The sequence below is a fragment of the Cryptotermes secundus genome, unplaced genomic scaffold (genome assembly GCF_002891405.2).
Source record: "Cryptotermes secundus unplaced genomic scaffold, Csec_1.0 scaffold806, whole genome shotgun sequence".
In the NCBI taxonomy this organism is placed as follows: Eukaryota; Metazoa; Arthropoda; class Insecta; order Blattodea; family Kalotermitidae; genus Cryptotermes; species Cryptotermes secundus.
Window position 1 is genome coordinate 68,695 of NW_019719372.1, and position 27,493 is coordinate 96,187.

General features: G+C 39.1%; 1 protein-coding gene across 2 annotated transcripts; it reads left to right on the forward strand.

Annotated features, from left to right (window-relative positions):
• Positions 1–729: 729 nt before the first annotated feature.
• Positions 730–27,280, forward strand: LOC111865319 (T-cell activation inhibitor, mitochondrial). 2 transcript variants are annotated; one of them, XM_033751775.1, is made up of 11 exons: positions 730–892; positions 1,143–1,305; positions 3,729–3,849; positions 4,380–4,611; positions 12,420–12,640; positions 14,883–14,974; positions 15,838–15,938; positions 17,801–17,944; positions 19,664–19,795; positions 23,941–24,145; positions 26,825–27,280. In XM_033751775.1, exons 1-11 carry the CDS (start codon positions 867–869, stop codon positions 26,939–26,941), a joined length of 1,554 nt encoding a protein of 517 aa, XP_033607666.1. In that variant the 5' UTR covers positions 730–866; the 3' UTR covers positions 26,942–27,280. The 2 variants fall into 2 exon arrangements, with proteins under 2 accessions (XP_033607666.1, XP_023709003.1); XM_023853235.2 differs by having other exon boundaries at positions 23,941–26,914.
• Positions 27,281–27,493: the final 213 nt, after the last annotated feature.

Below are 27,493 nucleotides of genomic sequence, written 5' to 3' on the forward strand. Positions count from 1 at the left end.
AATTTGAGGAAGAAACTAGTGAAATGCTACATTTGGAGCATAGCTCTATATGGGGCTGAAACATGGACACTTAGGGCAGTAGATCAGAAACATCTGGAAAGTTTCGAAATGTGGTGTTGGAGAAGAATGGAGATCAGTTGGACCGATTATGTGAGAACTGAAGAAGTGTTAATTAGAGTCAATGAGCAGAGGAATATCCTACACGAGATAAGAAAACTGAAGGCTAATTGGATTCGTCATGTTTTACGCAGAAACTGCCTTCTACAAGAAGTTATTGAAGGAAAGATAGAGGGGCAGATAGAAGTGACAAGAAGACGTAAGAAGATGCTGGATGACCTTGGGGACAGAAGAGGATACTGTCATTTGAAGGAGAAAGCTCTAGATCGCATTAGGTGGAGGAATTGTTTTGGAAGAGACTGTGGACCTGTCGTCTGACAGATTACTGATGATGATGTTAAAAGATACCTGACAAGGAAATACACCCTTGTACGTAAGTGTCGACTCCCGTTTCACAACTACATCAAATCAAAATCCATACATACCTATGGCCATATCTGCAGATAACTGAGCACAATTTATCCGCCAACGCAACATTAAATCAAAACTGGTTTGTTTCAGCCTCTGTGTGAGGAACACATGAGCAGCCAACTTTGCCTCCGCAAATAGATGGCAGTAGTAGTTCGCGTCACATTAAATGTTGCCATCCTTATGCTCATGTCTCGGCAGTATCACAAAGAAGACAACACAGTTCGGTGTTAGGTAATGGAGTTGCGTTTGTTTTTGTTGTATTCAGTATATATACGGGGATGAAAATAGGTGCCTTACAGTTAATACGTTGAATCTTCGACACCGGAAACGTTTCATTTATGGAGAGGTTGTGCGCTAGAAAATGGTAAGAGAATTGTAGATGTCGGAAGGGTCAGAAGTATTCTAATAGTTTATTAGTATCACGGTTTTGATGCAAGATCGTGAACACGAATGTAACGTAACGAAATTTGAACGCAGTAAAGCGTTGGTGGTCCGTTACTCCTATCAAATACACAATAATGCGTCTAATTCTGTATCTGTCTATAACATAATGCCGTTTACTGGCTACAGATGCGACGATTTACTTGTTTGTTAATACTGTGAATGGCTTACAGGTTAGAAGCTCAGAAGTGCAAATATTTGCTGATACAGTGTGCTAACAGTGGAGCTGTGTCAAGACCATGTAGATTTCTTAGTTCAGCTGAAGTGTCAGCGGCACTGAGGCCATTTTATTTTTCCGTTCATCCAGACCTGTTTGGCCGATATCCTGCAGAAAGGGTGAGTCATAACTGTGAGCGAGCACAAAGCTGAGGGAGTCAAATATTCTATTGGGCATTGTTCACTGTCTTTGGCAGGCCTGTGTTTGATATAGGTGATATTTTTGGAGTTCTGCTTCCTGTTCTGATGGTTGTCAATACCACCATATTGACTTTTTTTTTTTTGAGTCAACTTTCCTTTCTTATGTGAAGAAAGTACACTTCTAAGGTCTCTGTACTATTTGTTTCTGTATATCACTTTCAATATTTGGAGCAGTTTTTGGTTACAAAATGTGGTATGAACATACCATCAGAGACCAACACAACCTTATATATATTAATTTCCTGCAATCAGTATTAATGAATAACATGGTAGGTGGTTCGACTTATGAATTAGAAGTAACATTAGTGCTAAGCGGCCTCCGTAGTCTAGAGGTAACGTTCCCACCTCATGACTAGTGGTACGTGGGTTCAAATACCTGGCGGAGGTCGTGGAATTTTTAAGGGCAGAAAAATTCAGGGAACAAGTCCTCCGGGAGGGACTTTAAGCCATGGGTCCCGTGTCGTAGCTTTACGGCACGTAAAAGAACCTCATATCTCCTAAGGAGATCACTGAGCCAAATTGAAGGACGTTTCCCGCCCAACAGCAGTCTCTAAGGCCTCTGATAGATGGGGGAAGCATTATAGATACCGCCAAGCCAGTTGAGAACTTGCTGGCTCGGTCGGGACTGATGGTACACACCATTATCGGTAGGGTATAGAGACTGGTAGACTATCATAGAGGGAAGTACAATGGACCAGTACTGGTCTAAGTGCATGGGGAAACCCACCCTCTCCAGTAACTAAGTAACATTAGTGCTACTTAATGTGGGGTCCTGAAATGCTACATGTTAATACAGCTGTGAAAAATATGCAACTGTTACAGCTGTATTGATGTTACAAGTTTTGAGGTTTTTATGTGTTATTCAGATTTTGTTTGACTGGGATGTGGCATTTTAAGTCTTGTGAACGGATATCAGCATTTTGAGAATGGCAGTCTTTTGCCACATTTCCTGCCTCCACGTGTGATCAGTGCTCTTTTCCCACAGTTCTTATTTGTTCCTTTGATGAATATTGAGACTTTTTTTTCCCTCCCCATGTTTCTACTCACCATTCCTGCAGGCCCAGATTTGGTGACATCTTTTCTCCCCCTTCTGTGGATGGTGGTTTCTCAGAAGGTGGGATATGATGCTGTATAGTCTGGTAGACTGTTACCAATGTTTCAGGGAGACTATACATCCGGTCCCCCATACTCCTTCATGGTGTAGTGTTTAGTTACTTATGCTCAGGGACATCTTTACCTTTACCTTCAGGGGAACATACTGCCTCTGTCATCAGGGTCATTGAGTGAGCCAAGGAAGCAGAGAATCCCATCTTTCTCATGTGCTAATGTTACTTCCTGTGTTGTGATACAGGGGGCCATACAGAGCTAATGTGTTGCTTGGTTGGCTGATCAGCTATTTTGTTGTTCTGAGAATACCAGATCTTCCAGTTTCCTATGTTCTTTGTGGATAATTTCTGCCTTGTTTGAATATATTCCATTGTATTGATTCCATGAGTTAAGATATTTTAGACTGCGATATTGTCCAGTTTTTGCATTGAGATTGTGTTGTGTTTTGAGGTGGCCCCCCTCTCCTTGTTTCATCTGTCAGTACCAAGGGTTTTAGGAGTGTTTGGATACTGTGATAATATTAAGGCCCTTTGACATATGCAGAATATGAGGATGATGATTTAAACTGTACATTGGTAGTTCATTGTGCTTTAGTAGTCCTTGCTTCACAAAGCAACGCACATAAACACCCCAAGCACAATTTAATTTAATCCACTGTCTCTGGTTTCTCAAGGCCAGAATGAAAATCTTGATTTGAAAACTCTGCCATTCCTTCTTCATTTAAATTGTCATTGGACCAAAATTCACGTCTTTTCTTCCACAATCTTTTCAATTACATTCCGATATTTTCCTCTCTTAATGTTCTCAAGTACCGGAGCACTGCAAAATGACTCAGAACAAGATAGCTATTCAGTCATCTTACTCTGGGTCATCCCATAGTTCTCTTTCCTTAATGCCTTCTCAACATTCTAGTCCTGTCCATTCTTCTTAAATGGCCAGACCATTGTAATTGTTTTTGTTTTTTTTTTACCTCTGACTCCTAACTCTGTTGATAAATTCTGAATTCCAGTTTTGTCTCCAGAAATCCATATTTATCATATACCATCTACTTTGTGTAGCTCATTATATCTTTCTTCTTAGATATTATGTGCTTTGATGAGAATTTTCTGCTTCCCATTAGGAAAATGTAATGATCAAGTCCCTCAGCCTTCTTGTATTCAGTTGATACATAGTTCCAACAATATATGCCATTGTGAGGTTATGTCACAAATATATTTGTTTATTTTATCTTTCAGATTGTTAATGAAAATTCTTTAAAACAATTGAGCTCTTACATCGAAACTTTGCAACAGAATCGTCCCACCAGACCAACCACTGTTACTTTCTACCTAAGGAACCAGAATACGTTAGATACTGGTAACTATAGTTGTTATGAAGTTAGGCTGCCTTTTATTGTCAGATGTACACATGCATGCATGGGGGCATGCGGTGGCATAGTTGGTTGAGGGGATATGCTACAAGCCGGAAGGTCGCGGGTTCAAGTCCTGATGAGGCCATTGTTTTTGTTTTCAGTTGACCTAATCCTTCCAGCCGCACTAGGCCCTGGCGTTTACTTAGCCTCTAACAGAAATGAGTACCAGGAATTAATTAAATAATTTTCCTGGGGAGTAAAGCGCGGCCAACGTGTAAGGCTGACAAACTTACCACCATCTTTGAGCCGATTGTCTAGATAATGTGGGACCCTCAACGTCTCACAACCCTATGGGCCTTCACGGCCTGGTACAGGGATAGCTTTACTTTACTTTTTTTACTTTTTACACATCCATGCATGCAAACACATTTTTTTGTATGGAATATGTTCTTCCAGATTCAATAAGTGTCTTCCTTGACATGTAATCCTGTAGGTGAACTCATTACCAAATTTTTTCTTGCTGTCTGCATTACAGGAACATTTCGTTCGGTGAGAATTAGCTTAGCACAGCGAGACTTAAGAAAAACTGTATTATCAATTTTGAAAACTTGTGGCTTACCGACAACTTATGTGGATAATATTGAACCACATCCAGAGAAGCCAAGATTCGAGAGACTGAATGTGAAGGTTGATGAAAATGATCCAGTGTATGGAAGTTTTGTACTTAAACAGCAGATAAAGAAAGCTAAAGATGCTGAGAAGTTGATGTAAGTAGCAGTTAGTTTTTGGAACTTTAAGATGCGTACCATACTTCATGGTGTGTGACACATACCGGTCTATGAGACACACGGTGATTTATGAAGGAGAAGTAAAATTTATTTTATGAATCACACCAGTGCTTAAGACTCACTGGAACCTTTAAGGACATTTTTTAAGGAAGAACAACAACTTGTACACCAGGAAATATGGTAATTCAATCTACCAGCTCCCCTCACGATCTTTTGAACTTAATTTTTCTTGTGCTACAATATAGTGACACCATGAATGTATTCTCTCTTTCAGCCTTCAGTTTATGTACCTTTCTTGTGGTCTTGTTGGGTTTTTTGCTATTCCAATGTATTCTATACCTGCCAAAAAATAAAGGAAATAGTATACAGTTTTACCTGATAAGCAAAAGTATTGATTCACTGAGGTAGCATTTTATGGCACTGATAACGTCTTCCTACATACAGAATTCAAGTTCGTGGTCTTCAAGAGAGTGTTGTAAATGGATTTACTGCAGTTTAGTAATCTAATATATTGTGGGGTGTTATATGTTGTATAGAGAAACGAAACAATGGAAATTGTTGAGACCATTGCATAGGAATATCTGTAGCAGTGAGTGTTCATTGTGTGACAAAGTTTTTGGATCTGATTCTAATACTTATTTGCAAGTGTTTTTTAACTACATCACTTGGGTGAACTTAATTTCTTCATATGAATGATACTCTTCCTTTAAAGTTTATCTACTAGGGTTGAGCCATTCCTGGAACCAGGGTACATCATACCTTGTGTAGGTGACCTTGGGGTAAGAAGTCTGCGTGTTCAGCAAGGTATCCTGTATGATGCTGCCAGAGACCATTGCTCATAGGTTCACCGAATTCCCTCATCTGTAATAAGTTAATAAGGAAGCAAGAACATTATTAAAAAAATAAAAATAAAGATAGCCCTGTAACAGGCCATGGAGGCCCTTAGGGTTATGAGATGCCGAGGGTCCCACCTTTTCTAGATAATCGGCTCACAGCTGGCAGTGAGGTTGTCAGCCTTATGTACCCACAGGAAGATTCATGGTACTCATTTCTGTTTAGAGGTTGAGTCGACCCCAGGGCCATAGCATGGCATGAAGGATTAGGTCAATTTAAAAGTCCAGTGACTTCGAGAATTGAACCTGCGACCTTCCAGCTTATAACATAGTGCCTCAACTAGCTACGCGTATGCTACCACATGTTCCCAAAGCAGGAGCAGCATGTGTGTTATTTGTCTTGATTTCCTGTCGATTTAATGTGCTGTGTTTGCTTGTGAATGTGGCAACAGAAGAACTGTCTGCTTTGGGTGAGACTTCTTCCAGACAGTGAATGGCTATATTCTCTCTTACAACACTTGAAAATAGTCCCAGACTTGATTTAAATTTATGTGCTGCATGATCTTCTAAGGGCCATCTTAATATAGAGTTAAGCATGAAATTGTAAGTTTTAGTATTTATCCTGCACTACATATAGTACAAACAGCAGAATGGTGAAAAGTTTTTAAAAACATCTTATATTTGTAACTGATAATCTTGATTCACATTTTCAACTGCTCTTTAGGAAATAGCGCCAGAGACCTGTTATGTGTAAGAGATATTGTATAAGAAATTCTAGTTTACGAAGGTGGCCAGGAACAGTCCCTCTCTCTTCCAAGAAGAGAGTTTGAAAATCAAGAATAATCAGCTGATTCTGCCACACACACCAATTCTGGAACGTGTATGTTTTAATATCTGTGAATTGACCACTGACCAGTTAAAAACAACTGTTTCCACAAGAGACGTAATATCATATCAAAGTGTTATCAACATCGTACGTTCATCTTCAAAGAAAAAATTTGATATTTAAACATTTAATTTTAGCTACACTGAGGATGAAAAGGAGATGTGTTAAGAAGAAGAGAGGTGTTTATAATTTCACGAAAGACAATGTCATAGCGTCTATAGGAGATATCCAAAAGGTGAGAGTCATGCTATTAAATGAGAAATGTAATTGGAGAAGTATTTTATTGCAGGTCTCCCCTCTCAAGGATGATACAGTGTTGTCTGCATGTAATTTGTTATATATATTTATCTAAGATGTATGTTTTTTTTAATGATTTCAAGGAGTTTGAAGAGCATGGGCATGATGCTTTATGTGTACCACCATGTGATTGCCACGTAACCCCATTGGATTTGGTTCCAGGCTAAGGAAGTTGCAGTAGCAGCACAGGTTGAAATGGGTTTGAAATGGAAGCTGTGAAAAAGATATGGGAAGAGTAATTGGAACAGGTTTGTATGTTTTTGTGTGTTGAATATAAAGCAAAAGCATGAAGTGTCACTTAAAATTACTCCTATTTCTGCTGTTTTGTAATATTGCTGTGGCATATAGACATGGTGGTAAAATATGTTTTCCCAAGTTTCAGGTTGCACCAACAATGCGAGAAGCTTACATGTGGCATACATGGAGGGAGCTGAGAAGCAGACTTCTGTAGAAAATAAGGAAGCTGTGGATCTTCATGTTATTAGCGTTTAAGAGAACTCCGATACAGAAAATTATTCAGATGACTGGCCATTCTCATTAGAATAAACATTGTGAGTATTAATGGTTCGCAAATTTGGAGTGATAAGTAAAGTAAGTAAAGCTATCCCTGTAACAGGCCATGAAGGCCCATAGGGTTGTGAGACGTTAAGGGTCCCACACTATCTAGACAATCTGCTCAAAGATGGCGGTAAGGTTGTCAGCCCTATGCGCTGGCCGCGCTTTACTCCCCAGGAAAATTATTTATTTAATTCCTGGTACTCATTTCTGTTAGAGGCTGAGTGAACGCCAGGGCCATAGTGCGGCCAGAAGGATTAGGTCAATTGAAAAAAATCCAATGACCTCATCGGTATTTGAACCTGCGTAGTGCCTTAACCACTACGCTACCGCGTTCCCCCAAATTCGAAGTGATTCATGTTGTTTTTCACTGTAGTCACAGATTAATAATAATATATTATATTTTGTCAATGCTGTGATCAGACAATACCAACAGAAAATAACTTTGAAATTTTGTAACATATCCACATTTTCTTTTTCTGTTTTATGACACTTGTCAGTATTATTATTGTATGGGTTAATCTAAACAGTTATACCCTAGGGACTAGTTACTGTAGACAAAAGCTGGTAAAAGGAGTGAATAGCCTTGTCAAAAAGAATTCAGAATTTAATAATCAGATATCACTGTAATGAACAAGACAGAATGCTGTGCAACTGAAATCGAAATTCTCTAACATACATATCCTATCTAAGCTCATAATACAGAGCCCCCATTTTTGTATTTGTTGCCATGGGAACCTGTTTAGCAAGACATTGTCTAGCAGTGAATGCCTACTCTGGCTCCACTGTTTCGACTTCCAGGTGCCTAGCACCGAACATCTACTCTGGCTCTGCTATTCCAGCTTTCATACATAATGTCACAATATTTTTATTGTATCTCAGGTGGCCAAGGTTAGGGGATGTGTGGAGTAGGATATTCTACTGCTAGATGCAGTAGTTTCTAAATTCCTTTATGGGTGACATACAGATACAGCAAGGAGGTCTGCTGTATAGTTCATTATGTTTGTGATAGATGGAAATATATGCTTTGCAAGTTTCAATGCGTTCAGAAATTTCATTTGGATGATACATATTTATAAAGATAACACCCGAAAGAATACATGTGCAGCAAGGAACCCATGTTGAGCCATGCCTGTAATATACAGGCTCAGCAGTATAAAGGTTAAAAAATCATCCATCTTTAGTTGCTCACCGGCCTCTGATTTCTCATGTAGCTGTAGATATACAGGAGTTTTCATTGCTGGGTGAAATTTTGCCTTCCCTTTTCTCATTCCAGCAGCTCTTTCCACACAGCACTCTGCTGTCCTTCTCTGCAGCTCTTCAATTGGTCAGCAGGCAGTTAGCATTACAGTAGTTGCTGTTAACTGAAATTGCATCTGAGTTAGTTGATTGGATTAAAATTAAATTGCATTTGATGAATGTGCATATAATACAGAATATCTGTATTTAGGTTTAATACCATATCCAAGATGTATGTTTACATATACTGTATTACTTCAAATATAGGACACCCTTGAATTTAAGACTTGTCCAGTTTTGTAATGTGGGTTTTAAGAAAAAATTGGAAGGGTGCACATTCCTCATATTTAAGACGTACCTCAAATTTTCAGCAGGAAAATGTGTAAAATATGTGTCTTGTATTCAGAGTAATGTGGTACATACATATATTTATATTGACATTTATATATTGCATTTATGTTTTTGTATTGGAAATAGGTTATGTATTATGACTTGTTCAACATCCTCAGCTTAGGCTGTTGAAGGTTGTATAGAATATAAATAAATCCTAATTTATTCAGTTTTACCAAACCATCATCATTCCTCATTTTCATAATTTGTAATTTCTGTAGTGAATATTGTGTTATTGTTACATTAATGAAGGCCATGTATAAGATGTGTCATGTATAAAAATTGCGACGCTAATAATAATAATAACTTTTTACCTGAAATGTATATTAATAGTTTTTAAATACCACTTGATGATCTTTATGACAGTGCTATTTACAGGACTGTAGGTGAAAGGAAGAGAACAAAGGGATAAAGAATAATATTAAAAAATTAAACATTCCTGTACAAACAGTTAATGTAAAACTAGAAGGCTTCATTGGAACAGACACAAATCAGTGTTTTTTTCTAATCAGATAGGGTAATAGTATAAGGTTGTAGAGCAAGATGTAAATTACTAGTTAAATTAAATTGTGTCTGAAACATGTCGGGATTTTAATGGCATATAATCAGTACAGGGAAATAGAAAAGGTGTAGTTGTCCCTGTGCTTAATTACATAGCACTATGCCATGAAGACATGGAAACTGGGTGTATAGACTATGTTTCTTGATCTTGGCAGTAGTTGGAGGTGAATGGTCAGCTTCATGCCCCTGCCGTTTTACCCTTGGGGAAAGACCCCCCCCAGTACCCATTGGACAGGAGGCTGGTTGGGCCCCAGGGCCAGTGTAGACCTGGAGAAAGAATTTTTGACCCTTCCAGGACTCAAGCTCTGACCCCTCAGTTGTCCAGCCCATAACCAGTTGGTATTCCAACTGCAGTACCCAAACTCTACAATACATGGAAATGTAAACTAAATATGCTTAGATGGTAATTTATGTCTTGTTCTAAAATAGTATATCAGGAAAATGAAATCAGAGTTTGAGGTTTATTGAAGGATTAAATTCCACATGATATTGTCACATGTTGGGTATGCACGCGACAAATAACTTAATGCCGTATTGGATATAGCAAATTTATTCAACACACACTCTCACATAATTTACAATCTCACAATTACTGCCATCGGCAGTATCACAAATACTTCTCCTGTAGTCACTGCCATGCGCTCGATACAACCCAACTTGGCAACTGCTACAATTCACGTGACTGGTTAATCGTTACTCACTCGTAACTGGCTCAGTCCTCACTACTGAATAGTGTTTGCTGCTCCTTATTTAGCCTTGGCATGGACAACGCAGAAAACAGTTACGTGATAGGTACCGCTGTTGCGTGATGCTGTATTTACAGGTTGCCTAGCAAAACTGTCAAGATTTGTTTACTGCTGTGTAGTAACCATGGTATCCCTTGTTACGTCACCGCAGGAATGGTTGCCTGACACAGTTGCTCCTCAGTTACGTGACCGCAGGGGAGGGGATGTTTACCAAACGTTGCGCACTGATGGAAGGAGTGGGGGTATGTGATGTCACGAGACCGCAGAGTTCACGTGACCCCTACTTCATTTTGTGCCATCCACGTCACACTATGCTTTTCACATATTGTAATATCATAGTTTTACCAAACAAGATGCACCCTCTTTCCTTCTAATAGTACAGGCTGTATTGAGATGAGAATTGCAGTAGTAATACAAATTCATGGTTAATGGCATTAATGCCTTTTCTACAAATTCTGTTTGAGTTTGTAATGGTTGTTTGCCTGGTTATGCAGCATAAAGAGAATTTTGACTAGCTGATTAGTGTTTCATGAACTGTTTCTTCATACTGTTAATGGAAGTGACGTGTTTAGTAATGAAGAAAGAGATACTTGATGTGAATGGCTCATATTATCATTTTCATTATACAGTAATGTCTAAGCAGAACAAATGAGCTCAGTGTTAACTCCGAGCAATTAGAAAGAGCTGTTGCAATTTGTGAATCTGAAGTTGCTGGCAAAAATATAAAGGACATACTGTACTGATTTAATCAGGAGAAAGATCTTTCTGACAGAATACACAGACTTGCCAAAAATGGTGAACCTGTAATTTCATAATAGTGTGCGCACACAACGATTACATCAGCGACACATACCTGCTGCCAACTAGTGAGAAAAAATGTTAATGTAATATGTCTGAATTTCCTACCAACATATGAATACCATGGGGCACGTGGTAGCATAGTAGGTTGAGGCACTATAATACAAGCTGGAAGTTCATGGCTTCGATTCCTGATGAGGTCATTGGATTTTATCAAATGACAATCCTTCAAGCCGCACTGTGGCCGTGAGGTCAACTCAGCCTTTAACAGAAATGAGTACCAGGAATCTTCTTGGGGGTAAAGAGCAGTGGGCAGCTGGCACGTAAGGCTGACAACCTCACTACCATATGTTAGCCGACTGTCTAGAAATTGTTGGAGCCTTGATATCTCACAACCTTGTGGGCCTCCACAGCCTTTTACAGCTTTACCTTTATTTGAATATCACAAGTATGTTGAAAATAGAAAGTAACTTTTTAATGACAGCATAACAGTATGCATCACCATCTGATGATAATGCACCCTTGTATGTCTTTGTCAGGCTCTTATACAGTATATTGTAATATGGACAAGGAAAGCCACAATATCCCAGGTGAAGAACTTCAGCTTGTCTTATGTTAAATATGTTATGAAATATTGTAAAGTAATAAAGTGTTGCACAGATAAGTGCTTTTGTTCTCCCTGACCGTATTTATTGTCATAAATTTATGGACTACATTTCAGACAACAGTTATTTTGTTTGCTGGAAATTGTATAACATTTTAAAATGCATATATTTGTTAGTACAAAAGAGAATGACATGATTAACAAGGGAAAAAGACACACATTATCAGGTACTATGTCCACAGTGTGATCAAAACAAAATGCGAACATATGAAAAGGGTCTCGATGAAGTAAACAGTAATGTGAAGAAAGCAGTCTTCTGGGATTTGGCACCGTGTATATGTGGTGTTAACCGACGTTTCGGAGGACGTATCGCCTCCATCTTCAGGGTAGAAGAAAAAAAAATATAAGAATCTGCAAGCAAAGAGANAATGTCTTTGGGCAGTTACAATGGAAGAGCAGTACATTAGTGTTTATGGTATGTATGATAAATGTCTGATATTATCAGTTTTAAATGGTTCTGATTATGATGACTAGCTTAGTATTGCAGGTTTTCCGCATTGTGCATCATCTAGTATTCTGGACAGACACTTTATTCCAGAAACTGCATCTATATCTGTCCTGGAATGCAGTGATTAAAATTAGGTTTTTCTAATGAAACAAGCTGAGATGGTGACTCTCAGTTTTTTCATTAAGATGGAAGCAGACTCAGTTGTGGAAATATGTTCTGTTTAGAATACTAGATGATGGACAGAGGTCTGAAGTACAGTTGTGTTACATACCTGATACTCTGTATTCATTATGAGCCTGATGCTTTGTCTGTCGATGTTCATATGTGATAAGTGCAACTCTGTGTATAACTTATGTCTCTTGTTTTGTAGGATTTGGCTCAAGAGTAATGTGAGTGAGGCACTGAGGAAGCTTGCTGCTTGCCAGCCAGTGCGAGAGGAAATTGTACGGCTGCAGAAAGGGCTTTGTGACACTTTGGGTGTGCAGAGTGTAGTTTGGGATTGCGGTTGGAATGTGACACATTTCCGTGGCTGCTTGCTAAGCTTCCAGGCATTGGCTCGTCACCACCCGAACATCATGCATACCTTAAAAGGTGAGGACAATTGGTGTTAGTGTCAGTGTGTGCATGGTGTCTGACAAATAACACTGGTGAGTTGGCGTATATTGGATCATGTGACTTCATGGTTCAGCAATGTTTATATCAGTCGTTCGGATTCAGAATATTGTGTGACAGCAATGCATGTTATATTGCGTACTATGAACACTTCCAGTGTACACCGAGACTAGGTTCTCACAGCAGTGAATACTCTTCTGGGATATCACGCCATGCAGTTCGGTAGACAGGTACCACACATCATCACATCTAAAATTACTATTATTTGAGTATGCAGATAGACACAATCTGCCTCTTCTTTATAAACAGGTAAAAATGATAAAGCTATCCCTATAACAAGCCATGGAGTCCCATGGATTTGTGAGATGTTTAGGCTCTCACATTTTCTAGAAAGTCAGCTCGTAGATGGTGATGAAGTTGTCAGCCTTATGTGCTGGCTGCCCTTTACCCCCAGGAAGATTCCTCTTATTTATTTCTGTTAGAGGCTAAGTTGATCACAGGACCATAGTGCGTTATTAAGATGAAAAAAAATGGCTAGATAAATTTCTTGGCAGTTTTTAACAGGACCCAAAATAACTTCTGTTCAGTTTTCAGCTCTAAACACTTGGGGTTACATGTGTGTTTGTGTGCAGAATTTTCTAAAAAAATAGTAAATGCAATTTTTTAACTTGACAGCCATCAACAAATATATTGTAAACAGATTTTCTAACCAATTTTTTTTCCTCAGTTCAAGTCTCTTGACATTTGTGCTATATGCCCAGTTCATCTGATACTCCTTGAGTATGAGTATGAGGGGTGAGCCATAAAAACCGGCCCTCACACTGTGACTTTCAAGGGTCTGTTGTGCTTCCCCTTTGGATTAACCCTTGATTAATCCTACTTTTCGAATGAAATGTAGGACTTGATTTATGGGGTTGTCATAAAAGTCACTTGGTTCCATGAAGAGTCGATCCAGGTGACGATATCTTAGGTAAGCTCTAGCCTCACGGTCACATAAGATGTGTGTCGCTGATTCATCTTCTTGTAGGCACCTTTCACAGGTTGGCTCTGTCAGTCCCAGTTTGAAGAGGTGCCCTTTTAGGTTTCATTGTCCAGTAAGTAATCCTACCACCCATCTGAGTTTATCTCTGTTTAATTTTAACAGGTCCCTCGTTCTCTTGGCAGAGGGTCCTGATATAAATCCTTTTGCCTGTTTGAGTCCATTTGTGGATTCCCAGTGTTTTTTGTGATTTCTGTTAGTCCAGTCCCTTATCGCTTTCTTGGCAACTCCAATTGAGATGCCGCAAGCTGATTCAGATCTTATGAATGGATGTTCAGATCCTGTTCTTGCCAACTGATCTGCGGTTTCATTCCCAGCAATAGCCTCATGACCTGGCACCCATTATCAGCTGAACTCTGTTATGTTCTGATACTCCTTGATTTGAGTTTTATTGTCTTGTCTTGAATTCTGGACATGCTTTTAAATTATATTCTCCATTTGTGACATCAGTGTAGCTTCTCAGATATTCCAGGGAGCACATGATATCCAAGTAGTTTTCATTGTCAGTTATCACTATATTCTTGCTTTTCACTTCTGTTTTTATGTCATATGTTTCATTTATTGGAAAAATGTTACATTATTTTTACTCAAAATTCCCAGAACCAGAGGCACTGTCCATAAAACCAGTTCCTTTATGGTTGGAACACATCCATTCGCAAGTTAACAGTTATCTAACTTCCGTGATTGTATCCAGAAACCTGTCAGCAACTGCAGGGAGTGCATGCATCCAAACTATAGGAATCTTTGTAACACTTGCTATTCTGACATTATGTATGTTAACAGTCAGAGGTGGTAGTGGTTACAAACAGGAACAGAAGATTTTAGCAGTGGAATGGATGCTTAAGTTGATATTACCCAGAGGTGTTCCTCAACATTTCAGCATCATGTAGTGTGTGTGCAGGTTGTTACTCTGTGAAGTTTTGTATCTTCTTCTTGATAGGTATTTTTGACAAAGTTTTTTCTGTTGTAATTCAAGCAGGCTATGGCTGGCAAATAGATGAAGTGTGACTGCAATGTGTAGTGGGACATGGTCAGGTCAGAATTATTTAAATTCTTTACAGTTCACTTCCCTTGGCTTGGTAATGTTAGTGACGCTATGTCTTGGCATTTACATATACCTTAACGAATTTCAGGGTATGCTTAAGTGAATCCCATATTGTACATGTTTTTTATCTCTTTCAGGAAGGAAACTAATTTTTGGTAATGACACGGGAGTCAGTTTGGATGGCCATGTGATGCTCAATAGTGGTGAAGTGAGGCATAATTGGCTTGATGTAAGTCTGTGATGCTTAATAATGGTGAAGTGAGACAGTTGGCATGATGTACTGAGTAATACCAAAGTGAGGCATATTTACATAGCTTGATGAGCTCTGAACTTGCAAAATGAGTGATGATTGGTTGAAGTGCTGTGTGGGATGATGCATTGACAGAATGCAGAGTCCACTTTTCAAATGAATGTACTGCTGTGAATGTTTAAGAAATTAAGGCTTTTTGACTGTTTGTTTTGAAGGAATAAATGTTTAGTGGATTCTACTGTTCTACCCTGAAGATGGAGGGAGTAGATTGCACCAAAATGTTGGTAATTTTCTACCAGATTGCACGGTGTGACATCTCTTCATATTCACCGCTGTGGGAATGCCATATCATTGTAATGAAAAACACCTTTGATATCAGAAACGCAGAGCAGCCTGATGTGACCTTTGAATTTGACATTCACAGTTTATTGGGCTCAGATACTCTGGAGAGTTTGGCTTACTGTCTCTGGGTCATACTGAGAGCTCCACAACAAGTCACTATTTCTTCCAGAAAGTTAGGTTTCTCCATTATTCTGCTGAAAGGTCTGAATAAATTTCTTTTTTCATGTTTTTGTCAAAGAAACAAAATACTACAACCACAAAACAGATGAATCCCAGCAAATTTGATACAAAACTGCTGAATCATATAGTCACAGTATCCAACATGCTACTGGCTCACCTGTGTTACCGTTGCTGCACAGATACAACAGTATGGTTATTTAATTGTCAGTCCCCATATTTCTGGTGTGTGTTTAATCATTTACTTAATCACTGTCAATAGATCCAAAATTATACCGTTGAAGTTAATGAATATTTATGTTTCTTTTACTTTATTGTTGCAGTTAATAAAGAATGTTCATAAACAAGATGCAGTACTTTACCGAATTCCAGCATTTGAAAAGGCTGTGTCAAGAGTTTTACGTGATATTAAAGTGGTTCGCAGGTATGTTTTCTCAGTAATTGAAGAGGGATCCATAGAAATATCAGAATTACATACCACCAGGAAGAAATATGGCAAATTTGGAATGTCATTTCCAGTCCTGTACTTATATTGGTCACATATGCTGCTATTTCTCCTGTGTCTCCATGTTTATGAAACATGCCCCATTTCAGGAATTTTTTTGGCCTACTATCCTTGTTTTGAAAAAATAAAAATAGGCTTATGAGATCACTTCACTTTCTGCATATCTGTGTGTCTGTATGTGTATCCTCCACCTGTCATCTTTTGAATACCTAAGTCAGGCTCCTTGAAACTTGGTATGTATGTCATGGCAAGTGAGCTCATCTCACCAGCATGCTTCGTAAATCCCTCCAATCAGTCTGTGTGTCTGTATGTGTATCTCCCCCACCATTACTTGGTGAACATGTTCAATAGCGTCTGTTTTTCTTTATGTGTATCCCCCTATGATCACTAGGCAGCTGCTTGGTAAATGTGTCCCCGCAGCAAGGAGGAATTGTTGGAGGCATTGTTTTCTGTGTGGTCTGTGTCATATCAGAGGAAAGTAGACAGTTCTTTCCAGAAATTGTTGTATTTACTCTTCTGCCTGCTTGTGCTGGCGCTGTCCAGGCTTCTGTCAGGGCCTGCATATATAACATTTTCCATGCTCAGCTCCTGCTTCGTCCCTGCATGTTGCTTATCTTGCATACCTGCAGCCTGAAGATGAAGGTAGTGGGTTCCTCTGAAATGGTGGTAAACTTCTCATTGTCTCATCCCAGAAGACAGTACTTTTAAAGGAAATGTATGCATATTGTTTACTCCCTCCTGTTTGATTATGTTTGAAACATAACATTTTTCTCTAAGTCTTAACAGTTTTCAAGGTAAATCAAAGTGAGCAAATGCTGCAGATGTACTATGGTCTTGAAGAATCCCAGGCCTGTGCCTGAAAACCTGTTCCGTTTGAGGGTGTTTATATCTGTGCAGATTCTTCTTAATTAACCACCACGGTTTGATATGTGAGCAATGTTATGAAATGTTCAGAGCCCAGAATTATCATATTGTCACATGTACGAGTGAATATAAATGGGGTTTGGATTGGCACTTGTATTTATTGAACATTTAACAGACAGTAACTACAAGTAACTATAATGCTCTCACTAGTACACACACTCTACAGTTCGCTACAGTATGCACCAAGTCTTCTCAGTCTGCTGTATCTTCACGGGTCATAGCTTGGTAACAGTTTCCAACACCATAGCTTCCTCACCTTTCGTCCTTGCTGGCTGGCGACTGTCTCACAGCTCACTCATTATTCCAACTGATGAACCCCGAGACTGGTGGCCAAGTCATACCAAACTCCTAGTATCCTCACTGCCATTTCAGATCTTTCCTGTAATCGCAGCTGCTCCTTGTATATAACCTTGACATGGAGTGCATAAAAAACACCTCTCCAAACAGTTTCTGTATTGTTGCATCATGTGGCTATCACCCGACTGCATGGAGAACATCATTCCTGTGTTACTTTTTACAGCTGCTGTTTACATTGCTCAGCAATGGGCCTACATCCTACAGTATTATATGAATATGAACTTTAAGGCTGAGGAAAGTTAAATAAAGTATGTAAATCAAATTCATTTTCTGATAAACAAGAAACCATTGAAACCTAATTACTGAATGTCCTGATATATGGTTTACACTCGGGAGTGAGGTATTGTGTTCTGTTGGTTTCCTGTGGCAGCATTGACCGTGACTGACATCTGTTTTTTTTTCTGTCATTGGAGCAAGTACCATGGTCTAGTAGCATGACTTAATGTGACACAGTCACATATGGTGGCATTCTGTAATGTTGGCCTTTTAATTCCTTGTAGGAAATTTCAACCGAAAGTTATGGCCAAACAGTATGAAAACCAGTTGCGGCGGTTAACAACATCATTAAGCGATCATCAGGGACGCATGGGTTATCCAAAGGACTGGCCAGACAGTTTGAGCAATTTTGAACTGGTTGTTGAAACGTAAGTATATCTTACCTTCCTCTTTTTTTTCCCCAACTCTTTTGTCTGTGGGAGTGGTTTTGGGATCTGTAAAATTGCAACACAGGGAAGATTACACGAACTTTCAGTTCAGTTAACTGCATTATTTAAAAATCACACTGCAGCCATTTTATATGGTTTTTACAGAACTTTTTTTAACAGCATTAAAGGATCCTGTAATTAACTTGAGAAGATGTACATTACAGAGCAACAAACTTTAGAACCATCTCTCTACTACCCTCCACTTCCAAAGAAATGTGAAGGAAACGAATGATAGCAGTCAGCACCGAAGGTTATGCCTCAAGTCTTTTTCAGTTGAGATGATATCTCTTCTTTGTCTGTGTTAATATATGTTATTAAAAGATACAAACGAAGTGGTTGAATGGGTGGCAGTCCTGCTACATATTCAGAGTTTCTGGGTTCAGGTCTCACTGGGAGGTGAGTATCTTGACAGGTGTTCCGTTTCTTCCTCATCCTTCCAAATTTATTATTTAGCAATGACTCGTACCATTCTATAAGTGCTCAGAAGCAGAAAGAAAATTAATACACCAAGTTGTGTGATATTTCCCTCTTGTGGGCTCCTGACCGACACAGTCTTTGTCCTTTGTCTGAAACAGCTCAGGGTGGACCGTGCCAAGACAGAACACAGGCAACAGTTTGTGCCAAGTGTGTATAGCCACTGAACCTCTCCAGCTGCCTTCAGCTTGCCCAGGCAATCCAGAGACCTTCCTTCATAATCTGAAGTGGTCTAAATCTCTTCCCTCTACAATCTTACCCTTTGCTGCATCCCATCTGGGGGAGCCAAGATTGCTCATTAGTCTTCCTTTTGTGCCTGCTCTCCTACACTCTACAGCAACATAAGATCAACCAAAGAAAGATCCCAAATATTTCTTTATCATAACATTGTAAGTTGATATTTATGCAAATAACAGTTGGGAAGTCCTACTTTGTCCCTTTCAGTATTTAGTTTAAGCTTCATGTGTTCATGAGAAGCTCGGTATCTCTCACTGACTGCAATATGTTGAGATATAATAATTACCCTTTCTGAATAAACCTGATATCACTGTTTTTACAAACACGTGAAGAATGAATGTGAAACAGCATTGTACAACATAACATGACATACCGTAATTAGCTGAATTACGATAACTGTGATCTGTATCTATGAATTTTAACATAATGTCGCGTATCGCAGGGTATAACGCGACAAATAACTTCACGATGTATTTGATGTAGCGAATTTTATTTCACATTCGCACTTACAATCACCCAAATTAGAGATTTACGATTACTGCTATCTGCAGTATCACAATTAGTACACTCCAAATGCCACAATACAACTGACTAGTTGCTGGCTAACTCGGCGGTAGCNAGATAAAATTAGGTGGTAATTTTCATCTTACTCTAGTAGCCACTGTGCTTTAAAGGTTAAAATGCTGATAAATTCCAGAAGTTTATGATTTAGGATTATTGGGTGTTCTTATATTTTACAAATGAATTCCAACATATCAAAGTGAAAATCTAGGTAAATATAAAATTCCTTGAAACTGTGAATACAGACTGACACTCTAAGCTGACATTTAGCTTTCTTCCATTTTTCATTGTGCTGTCTTAGTGGATTCCATTCTTGTTTGTGTGACCAGTTTGTTGACATTCACAAATGGTGATTGTGTCTTGGTGACTTTGCTCCTCATTTGGCAGGGAGGCAGGTCCACTGATGCTGTCCCCAACTGGTCAGTTCATTGTACCTTCCTCTTGCCCAGCATTTCTTCTCGTCGCGTTCTTGAGTGAGAATTTAGATGCGGCCTCACGGCTGCTTCAGCGTTATCAAAGGTGAGGACATTTCTGTAGTCATATGTTGTTTGGGTCAATCATTATTTGTAATAAGATAAGTGACTGTTGTTTGACTTAAAGCATATGATTCTAAGTTTTGGGAAATCCAGATTGTTTGAAAACATGTTCTATTAATGTACTTGTATATACTTGTGTAATGTCCAGTCTCTTTCTTGTGAGGAACTATACAGATCGTTTGGAAATGCAAATTGTTTAAAAACATACTAAGTACCACTGTACTTGTGTAATATGCACTCTGTTTCTGGGAAGGAACTGTACAGATCTTCTCATTTTTACAACACAGAGTTCTGTCCTTGACTTAATCTTGGTGCACTGTTCTGTTTTTGTCACTGATTGCACAAGAACTCTTTTTAAGTCTGCTCCTCCTGAGAGCAGCACCTGTCCACATTTGCAGTTTATGTCTTCATGAAGCTGGTAGGAGTTATATTTAGCATTAGTTTCACTTCTTGCCTTTTGTCCAGCAGTTGGAAAAGGCCATAATAAAACACAGCCAGTGTTGCTGTTTGTGTTGTGGAATGGAACAGAGATGAGATGTGAATGTAACTAAAATAATAAGAGCAACTGCTGCAGAAACCGTATAAAATGGGGGGGGGGAGAGAAAGGCAAATGTCTAATGGGGAATGAAGTGCCATGGTAGTCTCTTATTCTAATAGAAAAGTAATCTGTATAATGGTCTTCCTATGGCTTTCGCTGTTAAAAGCAGGGGGCAAAAGAAGAATGTTACAGTAGTAAATATGGTATTCACAACAAGTGCAGTGCACATCAACCCTTTTCAGTGTTTGAAGCAAGATAATGCAATAAAATTTAGTATCTGCTGCTAAACATGACATGTAGTGTATGAAGGTTTGACTTTGCCTGTTGTTCCGTCAGCAGTACATGCTGGTGCTGGTCAGAGTAGACTCTGTACATATAAATTCATGCTACTTTGACAGTATCCATCTTTACATGACTGGTCACTTAAGAAGACTTAATTGTATAAGGGTCAGTTAACCCTTTCAGTGCAGAGAATGAATTAAGAAACATAAATTTTTTATATTTCTATTTCTGCGGTAGCATAGTGGTTGAGGGGCTATGCTACAAGCCGGAAGGTTGCGGGTTCAAGTCCCGATGAGGTTATTGGATTTTTTCAGTTGACCTAATCCTCCCAGCTGCACTAGGCCCTGGGGTTTACTCAGCCTCTAACAGAAATGAGTACCAGGGATTAATTAACCCTTTGGCGCAGTCATTTAAATTTCGCGGCCGCGTCTCCGGCGGTAATATATTCAGCCGGCCATTTAAATTTTGCTCGAAAATGATTTATTCATCTTTGTTCTTAAATTCTATGAGATAGGAACATGAAACTTTCACTAAAATGTTCTTAAAAGGTGGTTTTATAACCTTACCTTATAATATGGGCGCCCTGTATCTCGGCAATGGAAGCAGCTTGTTTAGTATTTGAGCAGTGAATGGTACGCCTTGAAGGATGAAACTTTCACTAAAATGATCTTAAAAGATGGTTTTTATAACCTTACCTTATAATATGAGCGCCCTGTATCTCGGCAATACAAGCAGTTGGTTTAGTAGAATCTGAGCAGTGTAAGGAAGGCCTTGAAGAATTCGTATAACCCAACGGTGCCCCACATTCACCGCTCCAATATTGTCTTTTCTTTTGCCCTTTTTTTTNAGAAATGAGTACCAGGGATTAAATAATTTTCCTGGGGAGTAAAGCGCGGCCGGCACATAAGGCTGACAACCTTACCACCATCTTTGAGCCGATTGTCTAGATAGTGTGGGACCCTCAACATCTCACAACCGTATGGGCCTTCACGGCCTGGTACGGGGATAGCTTTACCTTTTTACTGTTACTGTTTCTGTTATATCAATGCTGGAGAGAGTGAACTGCCTTGAGATGGCTGGAGAATTTGTTTTCACTGATATTAAAAGTGCCATCAAAATAGGAGTCTTCTGTTTCTCTAAACAACAAATTTCATTTGTTGCAAGGAAAAAATTAAATTAACTGTTCAGATGGCAGCAGGATGCAGCGTTGCAGAGGGTTGATTGTGATTCAGTGTGCAGATGTACATGGAGTAAATAAGATTCTGAGTGCCTGTTGTCAAAATCTGCTAACATTATATATAAATGCAACTTCTCTGATTCCTACTGGAGCACATTCTCACTCTCTGCTTATCGCCCAGCATGTTTACCTGTGCTCTTGTCCTTCGTCTGTGACCTGTATTACCAGCATTAATCTCCCACAAACATTAGTTGTGTCATAAGTATTGCTGAAGGAGTTGACCAGTGTCCTGAACATGGCATGTAAGAGATTTTGCAGTTCTGATCCCAGCCCATGCTTTTAAGTGATAACATTGGTATATACTACAACTGAGAAAGACAAATTTCTGGTTTCCTTCCTTTGAATGGCTACAAAGGAGAATGAACATTGCATGTGACATGTTGGGTTAGATTTGGTTGTTACTGCACTTCATCTCAAAGTGTAATGTGTAATGGGAACTGTACCATGGACCTTGAATGGACATTTGTTCTAGTTCCTACATGTGAATTGTCTTAACATAGTAAGCAATAAGTGGCGGTAGTGATAACAAGCCTCTTGTGTGTAGATAAGGCAGAATAGTTGGAAGGTGCACCAGCATGTGAAATGTGATTGTCTTATCTCTAGTGTGATTTAAAAAAACACTGATGCTAGAAAGGTAGAAATACATAACAGCTGAGCCGTTAATACCTGATCTAGCTTTTTTTTAGGTTGAAATTGCTATTGTAAAGATGAAAAAGTATATGTAAATTGCCAGGTGGTGATCAAATTCTGGCAGATCCGATTCAAGTGGGAGGTGAAATATTATGTTCTAAGATCCATAAGCTAATTAATTCTATTTGGAATAAGGCGAAATTGCCTGATGGGTTGAAGGAGTCCAGTTCACAAGAAGGGTGATAAACCTGACTGCAGTAATTATCATGGGATATCACTGCTGTCAACTTCATACAAAATTTTATCCAATATTCTTTCAAGGTTAAGTCCAGATATAAATGAAATTACTGGAGATCATCAGTGTGGTTTTTGACATAACAGATCAACTGCTGATCAGATCTTTTGCATTCTTCAGATACTGGAGAAAAAATGAGATTACAGTGAGACAGTACATCAGCTATTTGTAGACTTCAAGCAAGCCTATGATTCAATTAGGAGGGAAGTATTGTACAATATTCTGATAAGAGTTTGGGGTACCCATGAAACTAGTTTGACTGATTAAAATGTGTTGAATCAGCACATGTAGCAATAGGTAAACATTTGTCTGATAATTTTCCTATCCAGAATGATATAAAAGAAAGAGATGTTTTATCTCCACTGCTTTTCAGCTTTGCTTTAGAATATGTCATCTTCAGTAGTTCCTCCATTGTGATTATTCAGACCTTCGCTAGTAAGTAACCAAAGTTCTATTGTTGATGGCATTACACAGGTTTTCCTGGTTCCTGTATAATGTTTCTCTCAATCAAATCAGAGGTATGATTCAGAGTAATACAAGTTGAACTATTCCAGTACAGTTTCAGCATTATAGATATAACTGTCAGTTTATTGATGTCATTTTTGTCTTCCAATTTCCAGTTGCCATTCTTCTCTATTCATCTGCTATCCCTCTTCTAACCTCTTCCATTGTGTTGCCTCGCAGATTTCCTTTATCCTTCAGACTTGTGGTTTTCCACCTTTTCTCTTTTATGCTGATATCCACTGACATGCCCATTTCTGCTGGTTTCTGTCAGACATTCTTTGAATGTGTCCATACCACAGCAGTTGTCTTCATGTCTTATAAAATAGAATTTTGTTTTCCTCTGAAGATTACTGTCATCTGGGATGTACTGCTATGTAGTCTTAACAGGTATTTGTAAACCTTTTGGACAAACATGCTGCATCCATCTTTGGGGTAGACGTTACTTCTTCCCTGAAAATGGAGGCAGTTTGTTTACCAAAATGTCAGCATGTATCTACCAGATTACACAGTATCACATCCCAGAAGGCAGCAGTCTTCATAATCACTCTCTTGAGATCCTGAGCTCTCACATTTTTGTTTAATTGTGTGATTTGGAAATTTGTTCTTTGTCTCAGTGCTGACAGTAATTATCAAACTTTTCAGAAACAAATACGTGGAACGTGATCTGCATCAGCGCTGTGTGGGGGAATTTGAGTTGGCAGCCTTGCAGAAAGATGACAACATTACACCTGATCTGATGATTGAATGTTGTGATCGGCTTTTAAGGCACAAAACTGTGTTGTCTCCTTCACTGAAGGGAGTTCATTTGTGGGTAACAAATTATTATTCTGTTCTATCAGATGGAGAGGTGTGTATCCCATGGAACTGGAAGCTATAATTTTAGCTGGCCTTGTTAGTGTCATGCTGCAGACTGAAAGTGCAGTGACGTACAAATACATCCTGACTTACCGCATTCTCAGTTAAATAGATGCCTAAATGAATATTGTATTAATGGGATTTCACAGGGATCTTATTAATTTGGTGCTTTTAGTGAAAGCAAAAAAATACTGAGATTATTTGTTAAAAACAAAGAATTAGGAGCCATAAATGATGAAAAATGTATAGTTAGACAAATATTATGTTTCACACTGTTCATTATCTGAGGTGTATTTGATGTGCACTTTTTTAACTGGTTCTTCAAAGCCCATTCTGTTGTAGTGGTTATACTGGATGGTAAGAGAGAGACATTGGGAATCTTGCTGATTCATTCACACACACAGCTGATTAGGTGGCAAGGCATTAGGCTAGTTAAACTTTGGCTTTGGGCCAACTGATTCCAAGAATGTGGGTGCCATGCCCACATTGTGTGGTGCGCTGTTGATATATGACCATCCTGTGTAAAGGATTTTTGGTAAAGGCTGTGCCAGACCACCACCAGCCATGTCTTAACCTTGCGCCTAATGATAACACACTGAAACTAATTAATACACTATATAAATTGACTACTGCTAAATGTCCATCTGTTACGTATGAATAACTGATACAGTTGATTCATTCATGTGCACACATACAATAGTCTTTAGTACAGCCTCCCCAGTCACTGGTCAGAATAACTGGTTAGTCTACTGCGTATTTAGGCCATACAAGTCTGTTGTCAGATATATATAATCTGCATAAACTGTTACACTGTGTTGTCATTTTGTATGATCCATGAGGACCGAATGTTTAGAAATCTGTTTGACAAATCATTGGCACTTGTTAAATGTTGCATATGAAATACTTTTACAACTTTTAATACAGTGTGTCCTAAAAGGTGTGTTGGAGTTTCAGAATATTCTGTGTATTAAACAGAATGTGTTACATACATGGAACATGAAATAAATTGAAGAACAACTCAAATAGTTTTTTCCATATGTTTATCGAAGTTCTATGTGGGCGCCATTGGTAGCCCTGCAAACATCTAAGCGGTATTGCATTTCCTACCACACTCGACCAAGAACATCAGAAGAGACAGATGCTGCAGCTTCTCTGTGTTTCAAATGTTGAATGTTTTGAATATGAACACTGCAGACGATTTTCTTCACATACCCATAGAAATAAGAATCCAGGTGTGTCAGATCTGGAGAACATTTGCTTCCAGCCGCCCCTTCCAATCCAGTGCCATGGAAATATCTTGTCAACAAATTCTGTAACAGTGTTTGCATAGTGCACAGGACCACCATCTTGCTGAAAGATCACGTCATCAATTTAGGGTACTGCAAACACTACCATCATGTCTATGTAATTATGTGATGTCACAGTGCATTCAACAAAATCATGGAGATGTTCATTAGTTATATTACATTGTGCCAGTGGACATGTCCCAAAACCTGAAAAGTGGCCTCATCACTGAACATTACATGATATAAAAACTGCTGGTCCTTGTCAATTTCGTTAAGAATATCCACAGCAAAATCCTGTCTTTTGTGATTATCACCTGGGCAGATTGCATGTAACAACTCCGGTAAAACGTGGACATTCTTCCAAAACCCTTATGAACAGTTGTTTTTGAAAGTCCTAATTCTTGAGCACACTTACATGCTGATTTCTTCGGACTGCAGATAAAACTGTTTCGAATATTTTCCACTGACTTATCGCTAACAGATGGTCTTTCAGAACGCTGTTTGTCCAGTAGGTTTTCCATCTCTTTCATCTGTCTATCCAAATGACAAATGCTGTTTTCATGTGGTGGTTCTTCATTAAACACATACTGGTACTCATGTTGCACTTGAGTCACAGGTTCAAATTTTACAAGCCACAAAACATACTGCACTTTCCTTTGGACTGTCACCATTGAGTGAGCGTAACCTTGGATGCATTGTGCGTGCAACTTCTTGCCCTCTTTCACACCCAACCTTTATCCATGTATCTGTCGTGTTTCGTTCCAACAATCTAATTGTTTGAAAACCCACCATGACTTTTGGGAGACACTGTATGATATAGAAAGGTGTATATGTGCTGTGGCACCCCTCGTATATTCTGCATTATGTTTAGCATTGAGGTATGGATGGTGGCTTGATTAATTGTGAGTGTGTAATAGAGTTAACTATGCAATTATCATGGAGTGTACATAATGGTTTTACAGTAATTTAATTCTTGTATATACTATGTACAGCATGGACTGAAAGGTATAGCTGCTGTGAAAATCTGTCTTAGACCTCTAGTGTAATGGAAGAATCACTTGGTTATGACTCCTGTACCTCAAACACAGACATGAGGGGAGTGTATCCAAGGTGACACAGTGGGGGTGCAGTCTCTGTCAGCCAGAGCCATTGCTTGGTGAGAGTTGCTTATAGTTGTCACCCTTCAGGGTTTCCCGTGATTCCACGTGGGATGGCCAGAGGTATTTGAGGGTGTTTGATCCTTTTGTGTTTATTCAGTTTGTGGGTCATGTGGTACCTCAGCAGCCTCATTATTTCTGTCGATGTCTGTTATATAAAGGATCAAGAGAAGACAATCTTGACCTTTTTGATAGAGTTCATGATCTGCTCCCCAAACTGTATTCTAGGGAGACACCTTGGGTACACTTAGCTACCGCCACTCAAGGTGCTATCCTGTACTCGGCCTGTGCAGACTAGTAATACCTGGGAATTTCAGTGCTGCTGCATGGGAATCCAAGGCTTGACAGGCCAAGTACGTTTATGGGTTTCAGCCTCCAAGAGATGATGACACCAGTTAAGGTATGCTCATTGTTTGGCATGGTCCAGTAGAACCTCATGGAGACACCCAAAGCAGACAGACAGATTTATTTAATAGAAGCTCCAAGCATTGAGCTCTGTTGTAACTGTAACTGTCCTGCTTACAATTTGGGAGCGTCATAACTAATGGTAACTGTGATATGTAATGGGCCTGCTTAAGGCCGGATTTGAGCTTGAGTTAACATAGCAAATACAGGGTGGGGTGCAGAAACTTCCTTTTTTTGAAGGTGAATAAAAGAAAAATTATTGCTGATAGACAAAATTTATACTTCTTTTGGCTTATTTTGGACTTATCCATCGTCTGGTATGTAAAAGACAAAAGACCACGACGTTTTGGAGACTGGATCTGCCTCCGTCTTCAGGTGGGTAGGGGAGGATAAACCTACTCAGTTTGGGCCGTTAGAAGGAGCTAGTCTCAATCAGGTCCTCCCCTCCCCACCTGAAGACGGAGGCAGATCCAGTCTCCGAAACGTCGTGGT